The sequence below is a fragment of the Helicoverpa zea genome, chromosome 16, assembly GCF_022581195.2.
Source record: "Helicoverpa zea isolate HzStark_Cry1AcR chromosome 16, ilHelZeax1.1, whole genome shotgun sequence".
In the NCBI taxonomy this organism is placed as follows: Eukaryota; Metazoa; Arthropoda; class Insecta; order Lepidoptera; family Noctuidae; genus Helicoverpa; species Helicoverpa zea.
In genome coordinates this window covers 7,145,035-7,168,638 of record NC_061467.1, presented here as the reverse complement: position 1 = coordinate 7,168,638, position 23,604 = coordinate 7,145,035, and the positions used below count along the sequence as shown (strand labels likewise).

Below are 23,604 nucleotides of genomic sequence, written 5' to 3'. Positions count from 1 at the left end.
CGAGACTAACAGCGGCTTAACTCGAGGGGACGCGTAGTTAATTAATCACGTTGTTGAACGTGTGGTTAACGTTGTGGTACCTATATTATTTTAAAGATGGCGGTGACAGTCGTAAAACGATAATGTTAAGTCATAGTCACGATCTCGAAAACTCAACTCGACCCTGTAGTAGGGGACGATAATGACGAAACTTAGGTTTGGAATGACGTTAGTTTTACTTAGAAATATTTATTTGTTCTCATTAGTCGTCAGTTGTCAACGACTGGCATTGGGTTTAATAGTAAAAAGGATTTAATTAGTAGAAAATTAAAACAGAAATCTACTCATTCTAGCATAGAATGTGTATGAATAATATTTTGTACATGAGATGTTTAATGTTGATGTTATTAAGAGCGATTGTCGCGCAGCACGGCGACCGGGGCGGCGCTTACGCTTGTCGCATCGCCATCGCCAGCCAGTGCCAGCCACTCGTCACTTCGATGTAATAACGAGCAGTCGTGTTGCTACAGGGCTCATTGTAGTTCACACGAAAGCCCTTAACAGTGCCTTTTCAAATGTAGTCCTTTGGTGTTTTTAGCGCAAAGGCTTTGTATCTGAATTTCGAGAGGAAAATCGATGAAATCGTAAGTACTATTCCAATATTTTTCCATTATTTCCCACAATGCCATTCAAAGCATATTGCACAATTTTATGTAGTTTTCAGGAAATAATCGCTTTTCCGAGAAAATTGTGATATAAGTCACGTTGCGTGTTATGAATTTTATGATTCTGCAAGCCTTTCTTACCAACTTTCACTTTAAGATCGAGATGAAACTTCGCCTGCGACCTTTAACTTAAATGTATGTGAACAAGAGAAATGTAGACCACTTTAATAGTATTCCAATTAACGTTAATTGTGCTTGGAATCGCCCCACCTCTAATGTCATTCATAAAAACGAGATGCCGAATACTATACGGCGAGATATTTGTGTCACAATAGAGTCTAGACGCACGGGACCTGACCCCAAATCGGTTTATGAACCGAATAACTCCGAACATTGTCCCCAAAACGTGCACGTGGTTGTTATATTTAGAACACGCCGTGAACACCCGACGTGCAAACTTACTGCTGCTAAAACGAAACATGCTCAACTTGTAATGCTGCGATATTTGAGGTCAAATGCTCGAAAACTCCTTTGCAAATTACTCGAATACACGTTCAGGAAACTGTTTATCTGCATTTGCCTTGAATTAAACGAAATGCCTTAAATGTTTGGTAACGGTGCTTCGCTAATTATCTGGTTCGGTTAACCCAAGTACTTTAACTACATTATTATACACATTATCGGCTTAGTTGCTATTAGAGATGGGTAACTCAGGAGTGATAGATACAAATGATATGAATCATTCCATTTGAATCAATCACTCTTCATATCTTTACATATCCGAATGTGTCAGTAGTTCAGTATATCTTTCTTTACACCTCACTCACTCGTCGGTCATCGCCTCGGGTACTAACTAATCTGTGGCGTCGGATAGCTTCGTCGCGCGCCATTGGTTGAACGTCAAGCGAGCCGTCTCGCTCGCACCCATACGATTACGAATGTCGTTACTTTGACCACAATAAGTTGACACCCAATAATAAGTTGTTAACTCTATTGCTCACGCATAAGGCTTATAATTGTTTGTCCTTAGTGAATATTTCGGTATTATAATCTTGTCAAATGTATTGAAAACTTACCGCCTACCGAACAAACATGTTTTGACTCGAAATACACATTTTGAACTAAAATTTAATTTTCACGTAAATAATTTCGTAGGTAGACAGTCCTAAGCCTGTGTAAAGTATGAAAGGAAATCAGAAGGCTATTTCTATTTTTATTTTCTAATACTTACTAAACTAATGCTTATACTCAATACTATACTCTATCCACGGAAGCAAGAGCTAAAAGGTAAACAAAGAATGACACTTTTTCAAGATGGCGGTATAACCCGACCGATGACAAAACGTCACATTTTTGTGTAAAATGTTCGCAGTATCTGTGATTTTGTCATCGGTCGGGATATACCGCCATCTTGAAAAAGTGTCATTCTTTGTTTACCTTTTAGCTCTTGCTTCCGTGGATAGAGTATAGATTGCGATTGACTATTCATTGAACTAATTAACATAAAAGAAGTAGGTTGTACCTACAGTCATAAGAATAGTATTTTTTTTAATTAGAAAAAAGTTGTTCAATCGCAACCGCTCAATATATCAGAAAGATGCAAACAACAACCAACCTATCACTATATCTGAATGATCTATTTGAATGAGTGAGCCGCACACGAGTTGCGAGTTTAAACGAGCTACTGAGTTATACTGAACTACTGATATAAAGATATGAAAGAGTGATTCATATCCCAGTGATTGAAAGATGCATATCTATCTTTTCTTTTCAATGACACATTTTGCCCATGTCTAGTTGCTATGTGAAACTGATAAGATTGCTCGCCTGATAGGTAAATGGCAATGAATCATAGTCCTGAGCAATTATTCCAAAGATTTCCGTCAATTGCTATTCATGGAATGTAGCTCTATCTAATTTCTGGAAGTGTCATAAACATTGCTAAGGACTCGTAATTATGAAGATTTCTTGGTTCAATATGGAGAACGAAAAGGGAAATATTCCAATAAGCACGTATCGGTTGCGTGATACTGATACAAGACGTGGTAATCATAGTAATATTCATTATTCACGCCATTAAACACGCAAACTTTATTTTCGTCACATCGTGAAGGATTCACTTTGATATCTATAAAACTACAAAAACAAGGATCGTTTGCATTAGTTATTACAAAAAAATGCAGCGTACACGTGCATATAATTTATTGAAGTCTAAACTGCGTGACAGTGTCACCAAATAAGGAAAAAAATCGTGTTGGTCAATGCAATTGATTTCCGTTGCTTATGTTATCGATAAGGTTTGGTTGCCACGGAAATCGATTTGTATGTGTTGGATATGGGTGCAGGTGAGACAAAGAAAACACATGTATCCTGAACGACTGTTATATTTCGAATGTAAGAACGTACGATTAAAGTGAACATTGAATGATTGAATGTTTGACGAATGATTGAAGTAGGTATGCTTTATATAATCTTGGATATTTGTAAAGGAGGTATTATACGTACATCGTGCGTATATTCCAACAGCCCCCCTCAAATGTACAAGCATTTTATACAATCATAAGTCAAAAATCGTTTACCCAAACTTGGCTGCAAAACAGCACCTTTTGAACGTCAGGAATTTATAAAAGACAGTCCCCAAACCGCCCACCTTTCACCACTTCCTATGTGTTTTTACTGGGAAGAAGAAGTGGCGCAACAAACTCCCCAGCAACACATGTCTGTCTGTAGGTTAGAAGAACCTTAAACATTGTTTGATATATAAAGTATACAATACAATTTGTACATTGCAGTATAGGACAATATGCAATATTTACATACACTTTATACAGTCATAAATAGTACCTGCTGCATATCAAATTACAATAACTTTGATCAACAGCTTAGATTATAAACATAATAGCATTCTAAATAAAATCATTGAACTGAAATTATTCAAAAATTTACATTAAGTTCAACTTAATTCTAAAAACTTTGCATCATAAGTCAAAGTCAAAACATTTACTTCATTTAGACCATAACAAGCACTTATGAAAGTCAAAAACATAAATAAGTTTGATTCTAGTTGCTCATTCCAACAGTAGCTTCCTATGGAGAAGAACAGGCAAGTAACTCCATGGTTACCTTTTTTTTTTTTTTTTTTTTTTTAAATGCATAGAATACATAATATGGTATTACAGTTTATATGTATTGATACATACAATAACAGCATGCGAAGGTCATGTAGAATCACAAACAAAAACATATGAGAATTAAATTACCATTAAAATGCTTCATGCTTCAAATTTTCATGTTTCACGAAAATGCATGAGTCAAATACCATTTATAAGAATAATTATTAAACATGATATGAATCTTTTAATGTACTTTGTAACTTATCTTGTAATAAGTATAAACATTCACATATTTTACATTAATTAATACTTTTATATGTACATATTTTGTCACCAGACAAATAGTCAAAGGAAAAATACAATTTTACTAGCTGGTAAAATTTTAATTTGGTTATTAATTAGATATTGTTATGTCCTATGGAGCAGGACCACCACATTTCTAAGCATTTTTATCTTGAACTTAATGTTCTAACTTATAATATGCTTTTTTAAAAAGTGTGGCTTTTTTATATATGAGTTTTAAACCTCATGTCATTCAGTTCCAGACTGTTGCCTGGTTGTCTGGTATTTTGTTATTACATTTAGGGCTGATTTCCCAAACGCCAGATAACTGTTATCCGAGGAATATGTTTGAAACTTATAATATGCTTTTTTAAAAAGTGTGGCTTTTTTATATATGAGTTTTAAACCTCATGTCATTCAGTTCCAGACTGTTGCCTGGTTGTCTGGTATTTTGTTATTACATTTACTTATTTATTTACATATACAACCTTACATCTACCCTTACAGGACGTGCCTAATGCGGCAGATGGGTTCTTATTAATTCTAAACTAAACTAAAAACACATAAATAACACATCACATCACATCACACAAATCAACACATAAAAACTTAACTAAATTCGTCACAATATCGTTTGTGATTTGTAGGATTATTAGCGATGCTAATACAACTGTTATTAACTTCATATATCATCATTGTCTGTTTTATCAGAATAGAACTATGTTATAATGATTTTATCCAAATAGCTTCTCTTATAGCTTCAAATAAGCATATATTCAGCTTCTGTTGAGGAACCGGCGACTATTTTGTTTCCGTGTATTCCACGAATTTGTACAATTATCAAACACTTTAATTATGTGATCTGTTGTACTTTTGCGGTCAATAACGTCGCCTCAACCGATCAGAATCTGCATACCCTGCCATCAGTTGTTTGTAATCACATTTCACATAGGTCAGCTTTAATTTAAGAGTTCCTTTTATGTATCTCAAAAGATGTTTTAACCACTTCCATAACTTCATTAATTTTACTTTGATACTGACTTATAATACCTATAGCAGCACAAATATTTGGTCATGTACTAAGCATTGCATGCGCATTGCGTACATAAGGCACTTCCATATAGATATCTTCCTTGAGAATGCCTTTCTAAACGGCGGTTTTTACATCCATAAGATGGGCATGTAAATCAAACTGATTTGCAAGAGTTAAAATAAATTGGAAAGATTATATTTGAGCTACTGGAGTCAACGTTTCGTTATAATCTTGTAAGCATTGTTGAGTGACACCACGAGCTACTAATCGGGCTTTATACCATGTAGGTTTACCCAACTCGTTATTTTTAATTGTACATACCCAATTTGAGCATTTTATGTTAAAATTTTTAGGTCTTGCTATGAGAGTCCAAGTATTATTTCTATGATTAGACTCTATTTCACTTTTTGTGGTTTTCAACATATGTATACTAGAATCATCCCCACTAAAAATGTCACAATAGGTGCATGGTAGTGATTGAACAGTTGTGAGCGATAAGCAAAAATGGGTCATCAATCCTTTTATAATCTATTGGGGTACTTTGAGAATTATTTGTATTACGTCTCAGTTTGCTAGATGAAGGTCCAGCTTCTGAGCTATTATCAGGGGAATGATTATGTTTGTGTTTGTTGCCTATTAACTTTGCCGATTTATCGTCGTTATCGTGCTTGTTAATTTAGGCGGGAATTTGAACAGGTATTATAGAAATACAACTCATCAAATCATCATCATCATTGGCCACAGAGCATCTTGGACAGATGATTGTGGCAGTGCTTGTCTACGCGGTTATTAGTGCCGCAAGCACTTTCTTTCATCAAATCAACATCCCTCGCAATAAGGAATTGGTTATTTTCTGTATTAGGTAAATAGTTTGTAACCATTTTGGTCGTAACCAACTAATATGGCTTTAAATGACTTTTCGTCAAATTTCGAGGCTTTAGTTTTATCATGAACATGTTGAACCGAATCATCATCATTATTTTAAATGTCTTGAATGACTTATTTTCGGTTTCGTATTTTCGGTATTGATTGTGTCATGTTTCGTATGGTGTTTTATTATTGGCGAGCGCTTTTGTGGGTAGTCTATTTGTTAAATATGTATATTATTATAGCCTCATCCCAGAATATTTTATATAATTTCGCACTTGTAACCAATGGTCGAGCCATTTCGGTTAACGTACGATTCATACGCTCCTCGACACCATTTTGTTGTGGCTATTCGATACTGTTAAACAGTAAGTTATTCCTTACAAACACAATAATAATCTTTAAATTCATTAGAAAGATATTCTCGCCCACTATCGCAATATAAATTAGTTTACTTTATGGTTAAATAAGTTTTCACTTTTAGCTTCCTTTTAGTTTTTACTTCTGACTTAGCATACATCAAATATATATAACAGTGTAATATTACACTGTAATGTATAAAATTGTCTATAAAAGTAACAAAATAGTTCTTATTATCTACAGTACATGGTTTTTACCAAGTATGCAAGGTTCAAATAATTCATCAGCATTACCAAATTATCAAATAAAAACATTATTTTCATCAACTACATATTTGAACATAAAATTTTTCTGTTTATTTAAGTGAGTACTATGCCGTATTATTTATACTCTTTTACACAGTCTTGGTTATTCTCTTCAACTAAATTTAAATTACTCAGAGAATTATTACTGTTTAAAAGTAATACTAAAAACATTATCGATTGATGTTCTCACCTGTCATAAAACATTTATTATTTTTAACATAAATGTTGAAAAATTTACCGACATACCAGTCTTTTGGCATATTATAACGTACCTCCGGTGAATATAAAACGTCATCAATTGATCCTTGAATTTATGTTGTTACCTCGATTTACCCTTTACCAAAATCCAGGATTGAAACTCCTTTCCTAGCAACACCGATCTTCAATGGTGTGGATAATTCGACGTACGAGGTTAAAACCTTTTTACATTGTCAATCTTTTAATTTTATTTTATTTTATTTTTTGATTTGTCAATATGATATGTCATCATGATCTGTCACACCAGAATCTAAAAGAAAATAAACAGTATTAGCTATTTTCTACATAATTAGCAGACAATTTACATTATGAAATCATAAAAACGAAACCGCCCTGGTCATTGTTGCAGTATTCAATGTTATTGGCAGACTTTTGAAGTTCACCCATTGATTTATTTTGCTGCAGTCCCTTTAAGTAACGGCAGTCCTTTTTGAAATTATTCCGACGTCCGCAATGATCACAATACATTTTTTTTTGATATTATATGCATTGAATTTCCGGGTTGATAATTATTTTTATTCTTCTTCTTTCGTGTCGATGACATGTCTTATAGTGAGACTACACTTTGTCAGCCCAATATGCCGCCACAGCGAGAGCTCTAATTATTTTTATTTTGAGTGTGGGTCTCATTATTATTATACAATTCATGTTCGAGTAGGCGTAGTCTTCACAGAAACCATATTGAGTTGCTCATCACCTAGCAACGCAGAAATAACACCGTCATAAGATGTGATATTTTGTTCATTGTTAATGCAATTTTAATTTACACTCTTTCACTGAATTTAAAATTTTTTGTATTACTTTTAACTACAGAAAACGGCCTGGGCCCATAACCTGTTGGATATGGGTGCAGGTGAGACAAAGAAAACACATGTATCCTGAACGACTGTTATATTTCGAATGTAAGAACGTACGATTAAAGTGAACATTGAATGATTGAATGTTTGACGAATGATTGAAGTAGGTATGCTTTATATAATCTTGGATATTTGTAAAGGAGGTATTATACGTACATCGTGCGTATATTCCAACAGTATGTTATTGCAAATCAATTCGTTGATGAATTGGTTTACTGATTTACTCACACGTGTTAGCTGTTTTATTGCATTGAACGTGACATCTTTCTCCTTAGTTTTACCACTCGAATGCTGCTTACTTTACCTTTCAATATTTAAATATCTTCTATCTCCGACTATTTACTATTTATAATCACGTTCAATTTTCAAAGTAAACAGTTTATGTTGTCAGTGAAAATGAGCTTTAATTTTACTCTAAAACAATTGAAATCGCCTTCAATACCGACAATAATGAGTATGCAATCGTTATTATTCTCAACTCATAGACAACTATTATATTCAATGCTTTGTCCTGTTATCCTGTCCATTGGAATGTTATTATTACTGAACAGATATTGTTCTAAATTACCTTTCATCATTCATTGTTAGTCCGGCTATGGGAATTCATAAAGGTTTTTACCTGTCTCGCTAACCGTGTTCTCGATAACTTCGAAACCCCGTTGCCTACTTTTCAATAACAATAATATTATTTCTATCGTGAATCCATGGACTAATATACTTTTTTACTAGACCGTGAATCAAAATTTTGCGTTACAAAAGAGTTCGGAAGCCGTATACGAACATATTCCAGAACAAACAAAAATCCTCATAGATATCTAATTTTGTCTCGAATTGGTAACAGGACAGGATAATTTATATGAGTAAAATAGGTAATTTGTTTGATTAAATTATCTTGCACGTATATTATGGAGTTTGAAGCCATGTTTGAACAGATTTCACAACTCTGAGCAAACCTCACGGTACATGGTCACAATGAGAGATCTGAACAGTAACATAGTTTCACTTAAATTGTTAGAAACTTATAAGAATTTTACCATTATGAAATCAATGCAGGTTGTCACGTTGAGTGTCATTGCGAAAGAAAAGTTAACTCTACATTGCTACAGGAATTACTATTTTAAATTAACTCTGACACAAAAGTAGCACCTAATTTTCGTTTTCAAAATAACAGAGTGTGAGTATAATCTCAAGGCGAAAATCGGATATATATTTTAAAATTGATTTGCTTCTTCTCATAGTATTCGCATATAAATTAGCATTAGTTAGTGGTCTGTTTCCGCCTATTGAATGCCATTCCAGTCTTAATTTAAAAAGTATAACCTACAGTCTCGTGCGTAAAAAATTGACGTCAGCTTGTTATCAGCCGTCGGAAAATTGTTTGTCTCAGGTCTTATGACAACACCCATTATTAGACCTGTTACGTCACACGTACCTTCGTGCTGAATGAAAAAGTATGTGAATCTTGCCAACAGTCAGCGGAGATTTTCAATGTTTTAAGAGTTCATTCATATTCTGAGAGGCCAGTCACTCATTGTTACTAACCACTGGAAAATACCAAGGATTTTTTAGAGTCTGGTTGCTAGTTAATGTAAAGGTGTGATGAACACCTTTAAAGGGCAGTCATACAATTTACAAATTACCCAAGTCAAAGTCTCACAAGTGTCCATAATGATAAAACTATTAAGAGATGAGGTCAATGTTTCACAAAGGTCAACCGGAACAGAAAATTCAAGAAACCAAACGTCACAAGATTAATTCGTATAATCGGTCGATCGACAGCACGACGCGTGACTAATTTATTAATCCAAGCCCGACGTTATCTGTTACCATGACGACAATGGCTGGTAATAAAAACTCTATCAGTGTGTTAATCACGTCTAAGTACTGTTTATGTGTATTGGGCCACCTCGAAGCGGCGCGGCTTAATGCCCTCTCATCTCGCGTCTGAGACCCTTGTTTACATTTGCAGGTGATCACCCGCAGTTAATGACTACAGTGTCGGATGACCGTCGCCCGCGCCGTCGTATTTATCAGACAACTTAAGTGACCACCGGTCTATATAGTCAAACACGTTTTAATTAAAGACCAAGTGTAGTACATTGCCATCGCGAACTTGGAACGTGGAAAATCCTTGATGAGATTATAACGTCTATTTTTGTACTTACATAGGTTCTTATCAGTTTGTACAGAAAATATTTTTAGATATCCTGTCGACGGAATGGCGTCTAAGATTAAAGTTTTACCTAAGTTTTATGAGATAAAAATAAAGAGGAACCTCCTCGTTCTAGATCCCCTCTACTTTAAGTGAATTTTGTAAACATTTGCAGAATATTTTAAGTAAACAATTTTTTGTCGAAGGGGTTTTCCCATCGATTACCGCATGGTAAAGACCAGTGTGTTAATAAGCTTAACAATTAAATTGCGACCGACTTATAACGATGCAAATTATTTCTCAATTAACGAAGAGATAACAAGTTTGTTTTGATGACATTTGCATTCTAACACAATATGCCGATGATAATCCTTGAAATCGATTTATTCCGAAAAGACATAGAGATCTGAAATCATTTGCCCAATTTTCTGTCCATGCTAATTCCTGTCCTCCTGTCACGCTTTCACACCAAAACTAAAGATCCGGTGTAAATGTGGTACACAGACAGCCTGCGACAGGCCACAGGTTACTTTTTTACTTTCCGCGAACTGCGGAAAACCCCTATAAATATGTTGTATGTATTTGTTATCCTCACGTGTATGTTTACGTTGTTTCAGATCAATTGCGGTCTAGATCAGTAATCGACCGTCTCCCACAGTCTCCGACAGTGTTCTATCCCGATGGGTTGAGTACGCCGACATCTTGTGATAGTGGTAACACCACTCACGCTGTAAGTACCATCTACTATACTATAATTACTTCACATCTTATAGAAGTACCTAGTAAATACTACAAGTAGTATAAGAAAATTATGACATCACAGTAGTACATACAAAAAATAGTATAAGAAAATGATGACAACTGTAAATGTTATCGAAGGTAAAAGAAAACAAATGGTCTTGTATTTTCTCTGTATTTTTTTATACACAGATAACACGTGACTAACTAAAGTAAAGTGTCCACATAAAATAGATAGGTTATGTACATAGAAATAAGAACTTATCATTAGGTTTTTGAAAAGCTAGGAAAACGTATGTCCCTATACCTACCTCGTTTCTGATTTCATGAATTTGAATATTCTTACACACTAATGCTACCGTAAAGTGATTGATGATCGAGCTATAGTTCAAAAAGTAATGCGCAGTGCTGTACCGCGACAATTGCGTACAAATGATAAATAATAATAACATGTTTATCACGATATAACAACAATGGGCGTGGGATATTTGTTCACGCTAGAAATCGCTTCTAGCACTACTTCATATTTTACTTCACACGGAAGCGACTGTACCTATTTATTTCCTGAACATAGGCATTGTTAAATGTGGACTGGCAACCGCAATGATCTAGACTCCTATCGATTTCTTTGTAATATAAATAATTTGCCTCTTGTTGTAATTTAAACCGTCCATGTCTATATTCTAGTAGTTATTATTATCCATATCGGTTTGACTTTGTCGTAAAGATTTTTGCGTTGGTATGTTAAAATCTTACGTCTGAACAGGCTCTGTACCTTTATCTATGTACTGTATTTTTATTATATGATAAAGAAACGCGTATTGTATATATATTTTGTCCAATAGGTATATTAATAAACCTCAAAAAAATATACAGATAACCCGTAGTTAAATAATGCTTCAAAAATCCAAAATCGCTATTCATTCAATATGCATCCTAATTCAATCAAGTCCTACAAAGCTATGCAAACTAAATTGATTTATCGATCTTCACAGACGCGTTTAAAAAATCCTTGTTACCCGTAGTTTGTCTGATGGGATCCCGTGCCATGCAGCCGTCTGTGCCGATGGCAAACAGGGGTCATTGCCCTCTCATAGTGATCCATTCACTGTTGCAACTGCACTTACGCACTTTGAGGGCATTCTCCTGTTGTAAATATTGCGGTTATTTTATTTAGTCTGGAGTATAAATTAGTTGCTGTAGTTTTCATCCTAATTAACATAGGACCTGAATTGCTAGGATTAAAAAAAATCTAGAAAACGTTTTTTCATGAATTGTAAGGTAGGTACAGTTAGATCCAAATACAACTAACTTTTCATAGTTTCGAGCATAACAAATACATGTGCGGTTTATTTGCTCTAGATTTCATTAAACCCGCGTATGAGCGCTAACAAGCATTAGATTTCAGAGAAAGTAGGGAAGCGGTGTATCAAACCACTCGCGGCTCGGTAAAACTCGGAAGCACTCGGCTAACTTCGTCATTTGTTAATAAATAAAAAAATCTTATTGTTCTTCAACAAGCAAGTATGCGACGGCTTCGTGCCTTTATAGACAAGACTTTTTTTATCCAGACAGGAATTTCCGGCCGAGTGCGAACGCCGAGTCCTTTTGGGGTCGATTGAGGTTAAAGCTCTCTTACTGATGGGATGTCTGAAGCTTTATCGATGGATTTAACTGTTGCTTTGATGGAAAAGTTAGTACCTAGCGTTTGTTTTCAAGTCAATTACGAAAATAACGGGTCCTACACACGTGTTTGTAGTCTTTTGTGCGGTTCTATACACTAGTTTAGTCCACAAATTACTTTTCACTATCATAATTAAGCTCAATTAAGATTAGAAATGTGATCGTAAACACACATGACGTTGCAACTGATGGTAATTATCACGAACTGTTGTTAAACATCTATTTGGTCTCATATCGGCGTCGTACGTGGCTTTCCCATATTCACCGCTGAAGCATACGTCTCGACGTGCCTCTTACGGTCTGGAGAAACTAACATAAACCAAAACAACCTTAATACAAAATTCTACAGAATGTAATACCGACAAATGCCAAGGCATACATTTATTTATCTCGACTTAGGTCCGGAGCTACGTAAGAGATGTTTGCTGTATACAAATACACCGAATACACATCTATACATTTGTATGTATAGCAGAAATGTAGTAAATATATTTTTGCTGCCAGAAATAGCTTCAAACCATTCGCTACAGTACTGCGAAACGATTGCCTAGGTGTGCGCACGTTGATCCAACCAATAATTCATGATAGGCCTGAGCCTGCGAGCATTAGGTACCTTGTTATGACGCAAATCTATATTTCAGTAACATTATTGCAACAGTAGACAGTCAGCAAATCAATTGATACGTATTCTTTAGTAAAATAATGTTGATTTTACATTAATTAGAATAATTAGCAATATTGGAGGTATTTTTTGCTGACAGTGTGAGCAGGTGAAAACGCATTGGCTTTTCATTTCTAGGCAACGTGCGCTTCGACGTCACGTTAGACTTTATAAGTACATAATATAGATAAAATTATCTCGTATTTATGAACTGATATCCCTATAAATATTAGAGTACACATTCTGATTAGCTTTTATGACATGAACGAGACAGTTATTTCTAGGTAACAAACAACACTGTTGCAGAAATCACGTAGCACCCGCCTTCATGTGGTGTTGCAATGTCACCAATGAAAATAGTCACCTGCTGAAAACTGAAACTTGATTCTGATTATCTGTTATCAGATCATCTTGAGTTCAGAGCGTAGATCCCTAGGTCGTATCTCCGCTTGGGGTCTCTAGCTTTATTTTGCATACTCCGTGGGTTAACACGATGAACTTTTGGCGGTCAAAATATATATTTACCTTGGAACAAACAGAGACACGTGCGACCATAAATAAATATCTGTATACTAGAGCATCATCATAAAATTCATGAAACCGAACGTATGCGCTGTACCTCCCGACCGAATTGATTTACTTTAGATATGTTTACGTATTCGCCGAACGTACTTTTGCAAATTCGGTTCTAATATTTATAATAAAGTAACATAAATTCACTGAGTGCTACCAGAATAACTCGTCTACGATTAGGTGTTGCTCTTATTTCTGTTCCACCTCTACGGTTATACAGAGCCAGCAGTTTTATTCACAACTAAGGGAATTATTTCAGTAGTCTTTTTCCTTGGCCGTGAGCGTCGCATTACGTGTAATCAGTTCTGTCCTCTCACGGATCTCGGGTAAGTCGATAGAACATAGATTATTGTTTAGAAACGTTTTGTACACCTAAGAGTTGTTGACGGCGCGTTCTTTGTTTAAATGTAATGAGTGATTTTGTTATCTAATGTGTAATAGGAAGTGTCTTGGAATAGGAGCCGTGGCCTAGTTGCCATGGCGCTAAGTAGCCCTGTGGCTGCGGGCAGACGACGCTCGGGTTGCACCTTGCACGATAAGGACAAAGTACGGATGCACTGACGACCGATGCGGCACTCGTACGGGAGCCGCTTAGGTGCATCTTCTTGCACCGAGCATGCCACCCAAGCACTTTACCGTAAGCACTGAATATAATGTGCACTTTACTCATTACTGCATTATTGTTGCGTTTGCAACGTTTCATGTTTCGGTGTCCTCTTTAATTGTTCATATTATGATGACAAAGGTTAGATCATCATTTTAAGAGCATCAATGTAAAGTGCACCTTCTATGCAATTAGATAATAATAAGTGTTACGTGGTTATACAATTTTTTTTGTTAATTTTCAGATGATAGATAGGTAATAATTAGATGCTGTAGTTTGTTTTCAATACATGTAGGTACCTAATTACATAATTAGAGGTAAAATAATTAGGGAATATTTATCCTATCCCTGTTTAACTATGAATAAAATAATAATTGTTATCAAGCGATTTGAAAGGGCTGGGATTTCGTACGCCTACCGTAACGTACCATTGTGTTCTTGAAAAACGTTTTATGCGGATCTGATTTGAATATACATGCATTGTATGAAGGCTTGGTACACACGAGTCCGTGGTTATGTCAATTGTTCATTGTGACTGGAAATTTGTAAATGCAGTACATTATGTTTGAGATCGTCATGGACACTTCTTGAATGTCTTGCCAAAAAAATACTAGAAATGCAGAAATAATAAAATTATTAGTAGGGCACAATTACAATATTATGGCACGCATTATATTTGCTTACTTTTTCCGAACATTACTGGAAGCTAACCACCAATCAGGCTACAGTGTAGACTTTTGCCGTAGACTCTACTGCATGAATGTGTCCTTATCCTTAAGTGTCTTTTATACATAAACTTCAAAAACAAATCAGTTTGTCAGTGCAGGTATTTTTCCACCAATCTTAGAAACTTCCCTTGCCTTGTTGCCACAAAGTTGAAATATGTTACTGAGAAGGGAAAGACATTTTAACCTGCTCTACCCAATCTGATTATGTAATACCGTACAAACAAAGTTTTCCGTGCAAAAATTGATTCGTTGTAAATATGCTGAGATAGGTAAAGCCGGGGTATTATTAATGTTTGTCTAAGTAAGTCCACGTGTAAACCGGTAGGTAGGTAAGGCGTATGATTTCAAGTTCGGCCTATTGTCATCAGTGCTCTTGCTGATGTAGCCAACTTGCACACCTAGAACTTGTCGTGTCCTAGGCAACAGTCATTAAGTGACACCTTATACCTACGAACTGTGTAAAAAAATAATGTGAATTCAAATAAGGCCTAATTTTATCTTATTTTAGTTACTCAATGCAATTATTCTGATTAATAGTTAAATGTAATTAAGCAGCAGTCATGGTGTTGATTAAATAATTGTGTTACTATACTTCGGCCGTTCAGAGAATGCGTTCCTGACACCTATCAGTTAGTCACGACTAGTGATGGGCACAACATAACACTGAGTTCGTTACCGTTCCTTCAAAATGAACCGCCGCATTATTTTAAGATTATTTTTGTTTTAAATTGGCGGAATCATTTGTTTTATATTTTAGTTATTTAAGTGGAAACCAAAAAAAGGTAATATTCATATAATAAAATTGTTTTATTTATTCTTTGTTACAAGTACATTGAATTGAATGTGCGAACAGAATATTAATCAGACTCCGATTTGCTTGAGGAGGTGGTGTCTTCATCATCATCTTCGCCTACATGTATAATTATATTATTATCAATAACAGAATCAATCCTGATATCTCGGTCTAACAAAAGCCGGGTAATCAAATAAAAACAGATCGAAAACACTTGAAAAACGTGGTCTATGCGCACGAAACGACAACGGACGACTGTTTTAGCGTCACAAAATGGCGGCCCATAACGCCATTTGGGGTTACCATTTTTAATCTAAGTATAAAAATGCGGTTTGGTCATAGTTTTATTTTTATATTTCATAAACGTTATAATTAAGTCTTATAGTCCATTATTTTCCAATTCTTAAAAAGAAAATCAAAACGTATTATTTTATATTATAACTGTATAAGAACAGATTACGATACTTGCCTGTTATTTTTAGCACAGCACTACAAAATATAAACCGCTGACATAACCTTGTAATAGCGCAGTATAGATTTAGAAAAATATTGTTTACCAAGTTATTTGACACTCAGTTTGGCACAAAATTATAACATTCATTGATTATTGATATAATAATGTTGTTTTAATGCTCCTCAATTGTTAAAACGGTAAACAACCAGCAAAAATATTTTTATCGTAACTGCAACGCCATTGCAAAGTTACGTCGTCAGTTCAATCGCGACGTGTCAGGAACGCATTCTCTGAATGGCCGAACTATAAATCGAAATGCGATAAAATGTGATATGAGAATTTAAATTAAACCGTAAGTACATTTTGTTAATTTGAAGATTTTTTCATATCTTTTGAACAAATATATCGTCACATTTAAATAGTATTTTAATTAAGAACATATTATGCTGGTTAAATATACATATATATTTTTGGGAAGTCCATAACTTTTTTGTAATCATTGAAATGAAAGCTGACGATTTATTTTTGAAAGTATTACCTAATTGGAAGGAAACTACCTGAACAAACTTTTAACCTACCTACCCGAGGGAGTTAATTAAACGCGAAACTACCATCTGAAATATTTAACTTTTTCTCTTGTACGATACTTTTATTAATACTGTCTAATTCATAATTCTGAGACCAGATATTAAGACTACATTGATTACAGATTAATTGCATGTGTGAACTTTCCCAAATATACTTAGTTCCATAAGCACAAAAATTCAATCAATTTATTTGTCAGCAATTCCAGTTTAAGTAATTAAACACTGTTATAGATAACGCGAGAGCGCAATCCATAGACATTAGAGTATCTTTTATTGGTACAATGATAACGAGGTATATCTACCTGACTACTGATGTTTCTTACCAGTCGTTATAGTGAGGACCTGTGGACGTACATGTAAAGTGCTTTGTGAAACTCATATGAGACCCAAAAACTGGAGGGAAATTAAAAATACTATTGAACTAGTCTATAGTAAGTACGGTTGAAGGGTCGGTCGATGCGTTTGCGCCGGTGGCATTTATCAGTCCCGTTTCCACGGAAATTTCTTCGATATTATCAGCACCTGTTTGTACATTATATGTACCGACAAATGTGGTGTGTTATTGTTTGTGTTACGAACATCAGAATAATATTATGTTGTCCCACATAAAATGCCGCATTTCCTGTGTTAATAAACTCGACGTTATGATATCTGAATGAAAGCTAGAATGTTCCAAGACAATTTGTTTCAGCAAAAAAATATGATTTAGTTTTTTCTTATCTATGTAAAATCAAATGCTAACTTACTCCCGTACGCAACATGTTTGTATTTAAATACACTATCTTAATAAATAAGAACTAACAACTACATTCAATACTCATTCATATACGACTTTTCATAATAACTAAAAGAGCTCCCAAATATGATCAATTGAGCCCATTAGTGCAACAACTAATAAATCTGTAGTTAGGTGCACATTACATCGAAAAATTAAGATTTCCTATCGAAAGTCCTCTCAGACAAAACAAATGAGGATCGTATTTTGAAGTCCTCGTTTATACACTGTGGACTAACCTGTTATAATCTTGAATCCAATAAAAGTTTTTAGTTGGTCAGACTGACTGGATACCTGATCATTGTTATATGCGCACTATCGTTCATCTCCATTCAAACTTATGAGCCCAATAAAACTATCGGCCGACTAAAAGTTTGCAGTGTGTGGAAGCTTAATTAGAGAACATATCACGCAGCATTCCCAATCGTAGCATTAATCAAACATGTTAATAGCAAGCGGTTGTAGAGTGATAAGTTATAGTGCATTGGTCTGTGACCTGGGCCACTTATCTCTTCGTGCAGGGCATCACTGTCTTGTGTAAAATGTGAAATGATCTCTCTAGATACACCTACTTTCTTTGTTTCAAATGCCGAGGGCTATCTATTCTAACATGTAAGGAACCTCCTATAACGAGCGATGTGCTATTGTTTCTTATAAATTGATCTAAAAGGAGTGAGAGAATGACGTTCATTTACATAACAGATTACGCGTTAAGTTTACCTACGAACATTATGATGGCCGATTACATTTTTGCGATGATAAATTATACTCTATCATTCTAAGTAACATGGCGTACGTGTCTACCCCAGCGGAGAAATCTATGTAGATGTAGTCTCAAGATGACATTGCGATGCTATATTTATACAAACCTTGAAGTGTTCTCCGAAGAAAGATGGTATTGAGAATGCTAGAAATGTTTCCGTAATAAGAATTTAAATGGATGATGAATTTATATGTATGCCCCACTTTCCCGATACGCATATTGCATCTTCAAAGCATGGAAAATAAGTAAACTAAACAAAATGCTCATAAGCTTAGACTAACAATATTGTTTCTTTGTTACAGACTTAAAAGGGAATTAAATTGATAAAGTGGTGCAAGAGTACACCTTAAAAATACTTGGCCGACGAGCTATAACCAATGAAGACTCCGAGCGCAGCATTCGGAGCATCGTCAGTAGAACCGTGAACACCTGGCCGCACCATCACTATTTTGATGGTCACTCTCCCGCTGGAGAAAATTATCTACACGCACTGTCACTTCATTATTATTAAGTTTCTCAACATATTCTTCATTTTGTAGTCTATCTATCTATTTCTATATATTTCAAATTGTAATTAGTTTGAAAATGAGCAAGATTCTAAAAGTCGTCGGAGCTTCGTGGCTCCAGACGAAAATCAGCTCCTACATCCTTGGGATTCTCGGCATCCTGTCAATCTTGGCCCTGTTCGTTGGACAAATTGAAAGGTTAGTATAATAACAGTTATAATGACCACTGATCGTTTATTTCAAAAACAGGAAAACACAAATCGCGGAGCCATTAACTACAGGAAAATAACAGTAGACAAATAGCGCTACGAATCAAACAAAACATCTTACTTATTGCGCTACAATTACTTTTCTTATCACAACTGAATATCATTACAATTATGAAATTGCTGGCATTTTCTCATAATCTATGGGTTTGTTTACAATTAAACGTGTGTCTTCTTTTATGTATGCTTTATAAATTGTTCGTTTCGTTTCAGAATTCAGGAAGATGGAAATTATGCAGCGACTGTATTTTTCTCGAATAAAACCGGGTATCGCATCGAGTACTGGGGGCAGAGCAATGAGCTAGCAGACATACCCAGAGGGGTAGCACGAGCATACTTTAGAATGGACATTGATACCACTGGGTAAGCAATAAGCATCCTACCTACGCATATTATCACAAAGCTTATGAATTTCTATAGACAAAAATCTTTTTATCAGAGAGTTACCTTATCGTAATCAAGCCCCTAAGTTAATTCCATGGTATATATCTATTATTACCTATCGTTTTCTCGATTGTAACTTTTCTCTTTTTCCGTCCCTATCAATCCTTAAAACCTTGTTATCAAACACTAATATTAGACCTAATCCTTTGCAGGTGGTCTCTTTTGGAAATCGAAACGGACCCATCATACTCCGACGACCACCAAGCTTACGCGGCGGGTATCGTGGAAGGCGCTCTCACGTGGTCCCTGATCCACTCGCACTTAGAGAATACCATCAGAGCGAAGTGCGATGAAAGTCCCTCAGTCATGAAGCAGTGTAACAAGTTCAGGGATACCCTTGACAAGTCAGTCGATATCTGGAAAGCACACGCCGCAGAAAAAGGGGGAGACGACCCATTCTGGCATCATGTAAGAGAATTTGTATATTTCCGAATAATTGCTTAGGATCACACGGGTCATGGTCGAGTTTTTAGCAATGAGGACAACGATCCTTAGATAGTTAAAACCGTTAAGGATACCTAAGAATCTTACGTCGAAAATTAAATGTTATGTCCTTATCTGTTAGCCGCATCTACGGAAATAATAGTGCAATTCAATTAAGCAGATAACAAGAACAAACGACTATAGACTGATTTACTGTCATGTGTCTTCTGAGCATACGAGCAAATTGTGTTAACCGTCGCAAAAATGCAAACAGCAAAATTGCAGGAACACCATAGTAGCGTAGATACTCGAAAATAAGCGGCGATCATATTTTAACTTCCAGCTCTGTTTAAAAACAATTATTGAAGTAAATAAAAACTACAACTTTATGTGTCTTTAGTAAATAATTTGTCAACATATGTTCCTGTTTCAGGTATCCCTGCACTACATACAAATAAGCGGCATACTCACCGGTTGGAAGCACGGAATTGACCGCAGTATGAAAGAGTATGAAACCGACATTTCAGACTTGTACTGGCTGAATTCCGTATCAGAAGCCATTGAAATCCAACGCAAAATGAACATCTCTTTAGAAGACGAAGCTCTTGAAACAGTTCCTCATTTATCCAGTGCCTTTTTGAGAGTTGCTGACGATAAAACTAAAGATGGGATTCCCACTAAAAAGTTGTACGTATCGCAAAACGCTGCTGGGAGGTGAGTTTGACTGTTACTGTCATTTTATGTTTGATATTTTTATATCACGGCGAGACTATTAAATACTAGGACCAATACAATTTAAATCTCCAACATTAGGTCTATAAAAACTTTGAATTTTATTTCCTTTCATTCTATTTCAGCTATGCTTCAATGACCCGTATTCTGAAGAAATACAAACTGAACTATCACGAGACTGCCAAAGATTCCAAACTCGTTCCCGGTACATCGGTCCATTTCTCTGGCTACCCTGGTTCCATCACTAGCCAGGACGAATTCTACGTTGTGAAGGGCGACAAACACAGATTGGCAGTCACAGGCACTACGCTACGGAACTATAACCATAAATTATGGAAGGAAGTCAACATTACGGAACAAGTGAGTAAAAGTTTATGAATGATAACAATGCTATAAAAGAGTAAAAATAGTAAATTACACATCCAACAAGACGATAAACTGACACACTTAATGTAGTTCGTCATACTTTATTGCTGTAGCGTAGATTACTCATTGTTATTTGCATCAGACACTCATGTCCGTAATTAAGATGCCCCTAGATAAATCATCCAAATTGTAGCTATAAGAAAAAAGACACTATCAAAAAATTCGATTTTCAAAATTCTCCAGGTGCCTGTGGGTCCTCGAGTGTCAGCAGCTAATCATCTGGCGACCAACGTGAGTTCCTGGGGCCATATCATGGCAACCAGCAATTCGGGAACAGCCTGCAAGCAATGGCTCATTGTAGACTTTAACAGATTCGACCATCTACACACCTTAGCTCCACGAACCGAAGTCGATGAGCCAAATGAAGTGGTTACCGAGAGCACTCTTGAAAAGTGAGTTTCTACATTACGCATTTAATTATAAATATCGAAATTGGCTGACAAAATGATCAAAAATAATGCGCAATTCTTAAACGGTGCAACAATAGCCCCTTTAAGTTTTACTATATATTTTGCTTAGTTTGTTGCACAAAGTTGCACAATACAAAGAATACAAAGTGCGGTCTGACTCAACTCGTCTTTCTGAGAATATGCAGAATAAATGAATTGCTCTTTCAGAGCAAGTCTTTCATCGTGATTCAAAGACTCTATTCTAGCCATAGTATTTAATGATCTGCGCATACTCTCAAAGGTTTCACTCTCGTGCGTAGGAATTACTCCGATAATGGGCCATCTTACACTGAAATAATTTTTAATAGTTCCTGAGATTAGCGTATGTTAGTAGGTATAAATTTGTTAATAGAGCATGGGTAGCCAGTTTATCACATTGTCTTTATATTATTTTCAGGGACGTCAGACATATAGTGGTGTACCGCAACAACAACGTTCATTCTAAGGGTCTGCTGTCGCTGGTAGAGCAAGTGCCTGGACGGACGCATTCGGCAGATCTGTCTGACGCTTTCTTGGAACAAGGATATTGGGCCACATATGGATTGCCGTTCTTCAAAGTAAGTTCACAAAGGAAAACTTTAATACGGCCCGAAAAATAAGTTGCAATGCTTTTTTTGTAAAGGGGCATGACTAAAGAAAAAATATCTGTTTTCAGGATATCGCAGAAATCACACACGTCAACAAAATGGAAGAGAAGTACGGGAATATATTCTCGGAGTCCGAATCACCTCGTGCTCTGTTGTTCAAGCTAGGTCACACAAACGCCACGACACTGGACAGCATCATATCGTTAATGAGACAGAACAACATGACGGAAGCAAACAGCACTAATAAAGAAGACATTGAAGAATGTTCCGGTGATGTCAACTGTATACTCAGTGAGCGAGGCTATTGGTCTGTTGTAGGAGTGAGAGGAGACATCACTAGTCTTCATAGAGAAGCCTTCGGAGTTATTGACACAAAAGTCGTGAGCGGTAAGTAGACTTCCTTACTTTTTACATGATGTGTAGTAACTCAAAATTACAATGTTCAGCAAATTGATGCTTATATTTTTTTTCTTTTGTTATCAGGAGCTCTTAACGAAACCAATTTGGATATTTTCGCGGTATCCGGCCCACCATACACAGAAATTCAACCGAACGCCACGAAAATATTATTGAACAAGGGAAACATTGCGCCCATCTATACTGAACTGCTTAATGACAAGCCCGACATCAACGGCATTGAAATCAGAGACCTCGTGCTACATGAACAGGAGAAGGCTGAGGAAGATAAACTGGAACTCCTCAATAAAGACCTGATAAAACCCTTTGATTGGTCAGAAAGTGAATTTAAGAATGCTTCTCACCAGGGTCTGCCCGACCGGTGGGCTTTTAGTCTATACTCCCCTAAATGGACGTGGTGAATCTCCAGTCATCATATCTTTCATAATAATTTGTTTTAATTTAATTTTAAGCCCTGGTTCATCACTTCCAACTAGCTAATTATACTGACTACCGGGATTAAATATCATACGTAGGTACTTATCCCAGTTTAAACTTTGACAAAGTGATATTTTCGTACTTCGTTTACTGTAATATTTTTAATTAATGACGGATGTTTTTAGCAAGTTCTGGTCGTAATAATATTTCAATGTTTACGTTAAGATTATTTATTGGATCTATGTTTGTTCCGTACCGTACCTACATGTTCGTTTGTATATTTGTCTTAGATTTGTAGTAGTTACTGTGTATCTACGACTTTGTCTGAACTATGGTAATCACGCAGGACTGCCGGGAATCTTTCAGAGGAATAACTTACTACTTTTAAGTATTCATTCTTATTATAAAACAGATTTTAATGAAATCTTGCATATAAAGTGTACTTACTTAAATAATTTTAAAAGTAGGTATACCATCTCGACCATTTGTCTTATGTCGTGTTTGTATTTAAACGGCTTTAGTACTTTAATTGTGTACTATTTTTATTTATTTAAACATTATTTTTGTATCCGTTTCATCAAAAATCATTGTATCTTTTTCAAATTGGCATCATCTGTATGTATTGTGAGCGTTAATAAAATGAAGTGACTTAACATTCGATTTTGCTCTCGAAAATAAATGTTTTCAGCGTAGTTTATTATATACTA

At 35.5% G+C, this 23,604-nt stretch overlaps 1 protein-coding gene across 3 annotated transcripts; it reads left to right on the top strand.

Annotated features, from left to right (window-relative positions):
* Positions 1–459: 459 nt before the first annotated feature.
* On the top strand, positions 460–23,604 carry LOC124637435 (putative phospholipase B-like lamina ancestor). 3 transcript variants are annotated; one of them, XM_047173919.1, is made up of 11 exons: positions 460–623; positions 10,489–10,601; positions 18,533–18,934; positions 19,216–19,365; positions 19,599–19,854; positions 20,303–20,556; positions 20,727–20,961; positions 21,211–21,419; positions 21,874–22,033; positions 22,132–22,450; positions 22,547–23,604. In XM_047173919.1, exons 3-11 carry the CDS (start codon positions 18,816–18,818, stop codon positions 22,879–22,881), a joined length of 2,037 nt encoding a protein of 678 aa, XP_047029875.1. In that variant the 5' UTR covers positions 460–623; positions 10,489–10,601; positions 18,533–18,815; the 3' UTR covers positions 22,882–23,604. The 3 variants fall into 3 exon arrangements, with proteins under 3 accessions (XP_047029875.1, XP_047029873.1, XP_047029874.1); XM_047173917.1 differs by having other exon boundaries at positions 461–623; positions 20,303–20,583; XM_047173918.1 differs by lacking the exons at positions 460–623; positions 10,489–10,601 and adding an exon at positions 13,838–13,852 and having other exon boundaries at positions 20,303–20,583.

What these genes read in the sequence shown, in the direction of transcription:
- LOC124637435 (XM_047173917.1), top strand. Translation starts at nt 18,816, where the DNA reads ATGAGCAAGATTCTAAAAGTCGTCGGAGCTTCGTGGCTCCAGACGAAA. An exon ending in ACGACCCATTCTGGCATCAT is followed by an intron (nt 19,855 to 20,302) that starts GTAAGAGAATTT and finishes TTCCTGTTTCAG; the next exon opens with GTATCCCTGCACTACATACA. An exon ending in ATGGATTGCCGTTCTTCAAA is followed by an intron (nt 22,034 to 22,131) that starts GTAAGTTCACAA and finishes ATCTGTTTTCAG; the next exon opens with GATATCGCAGAAATCACACA.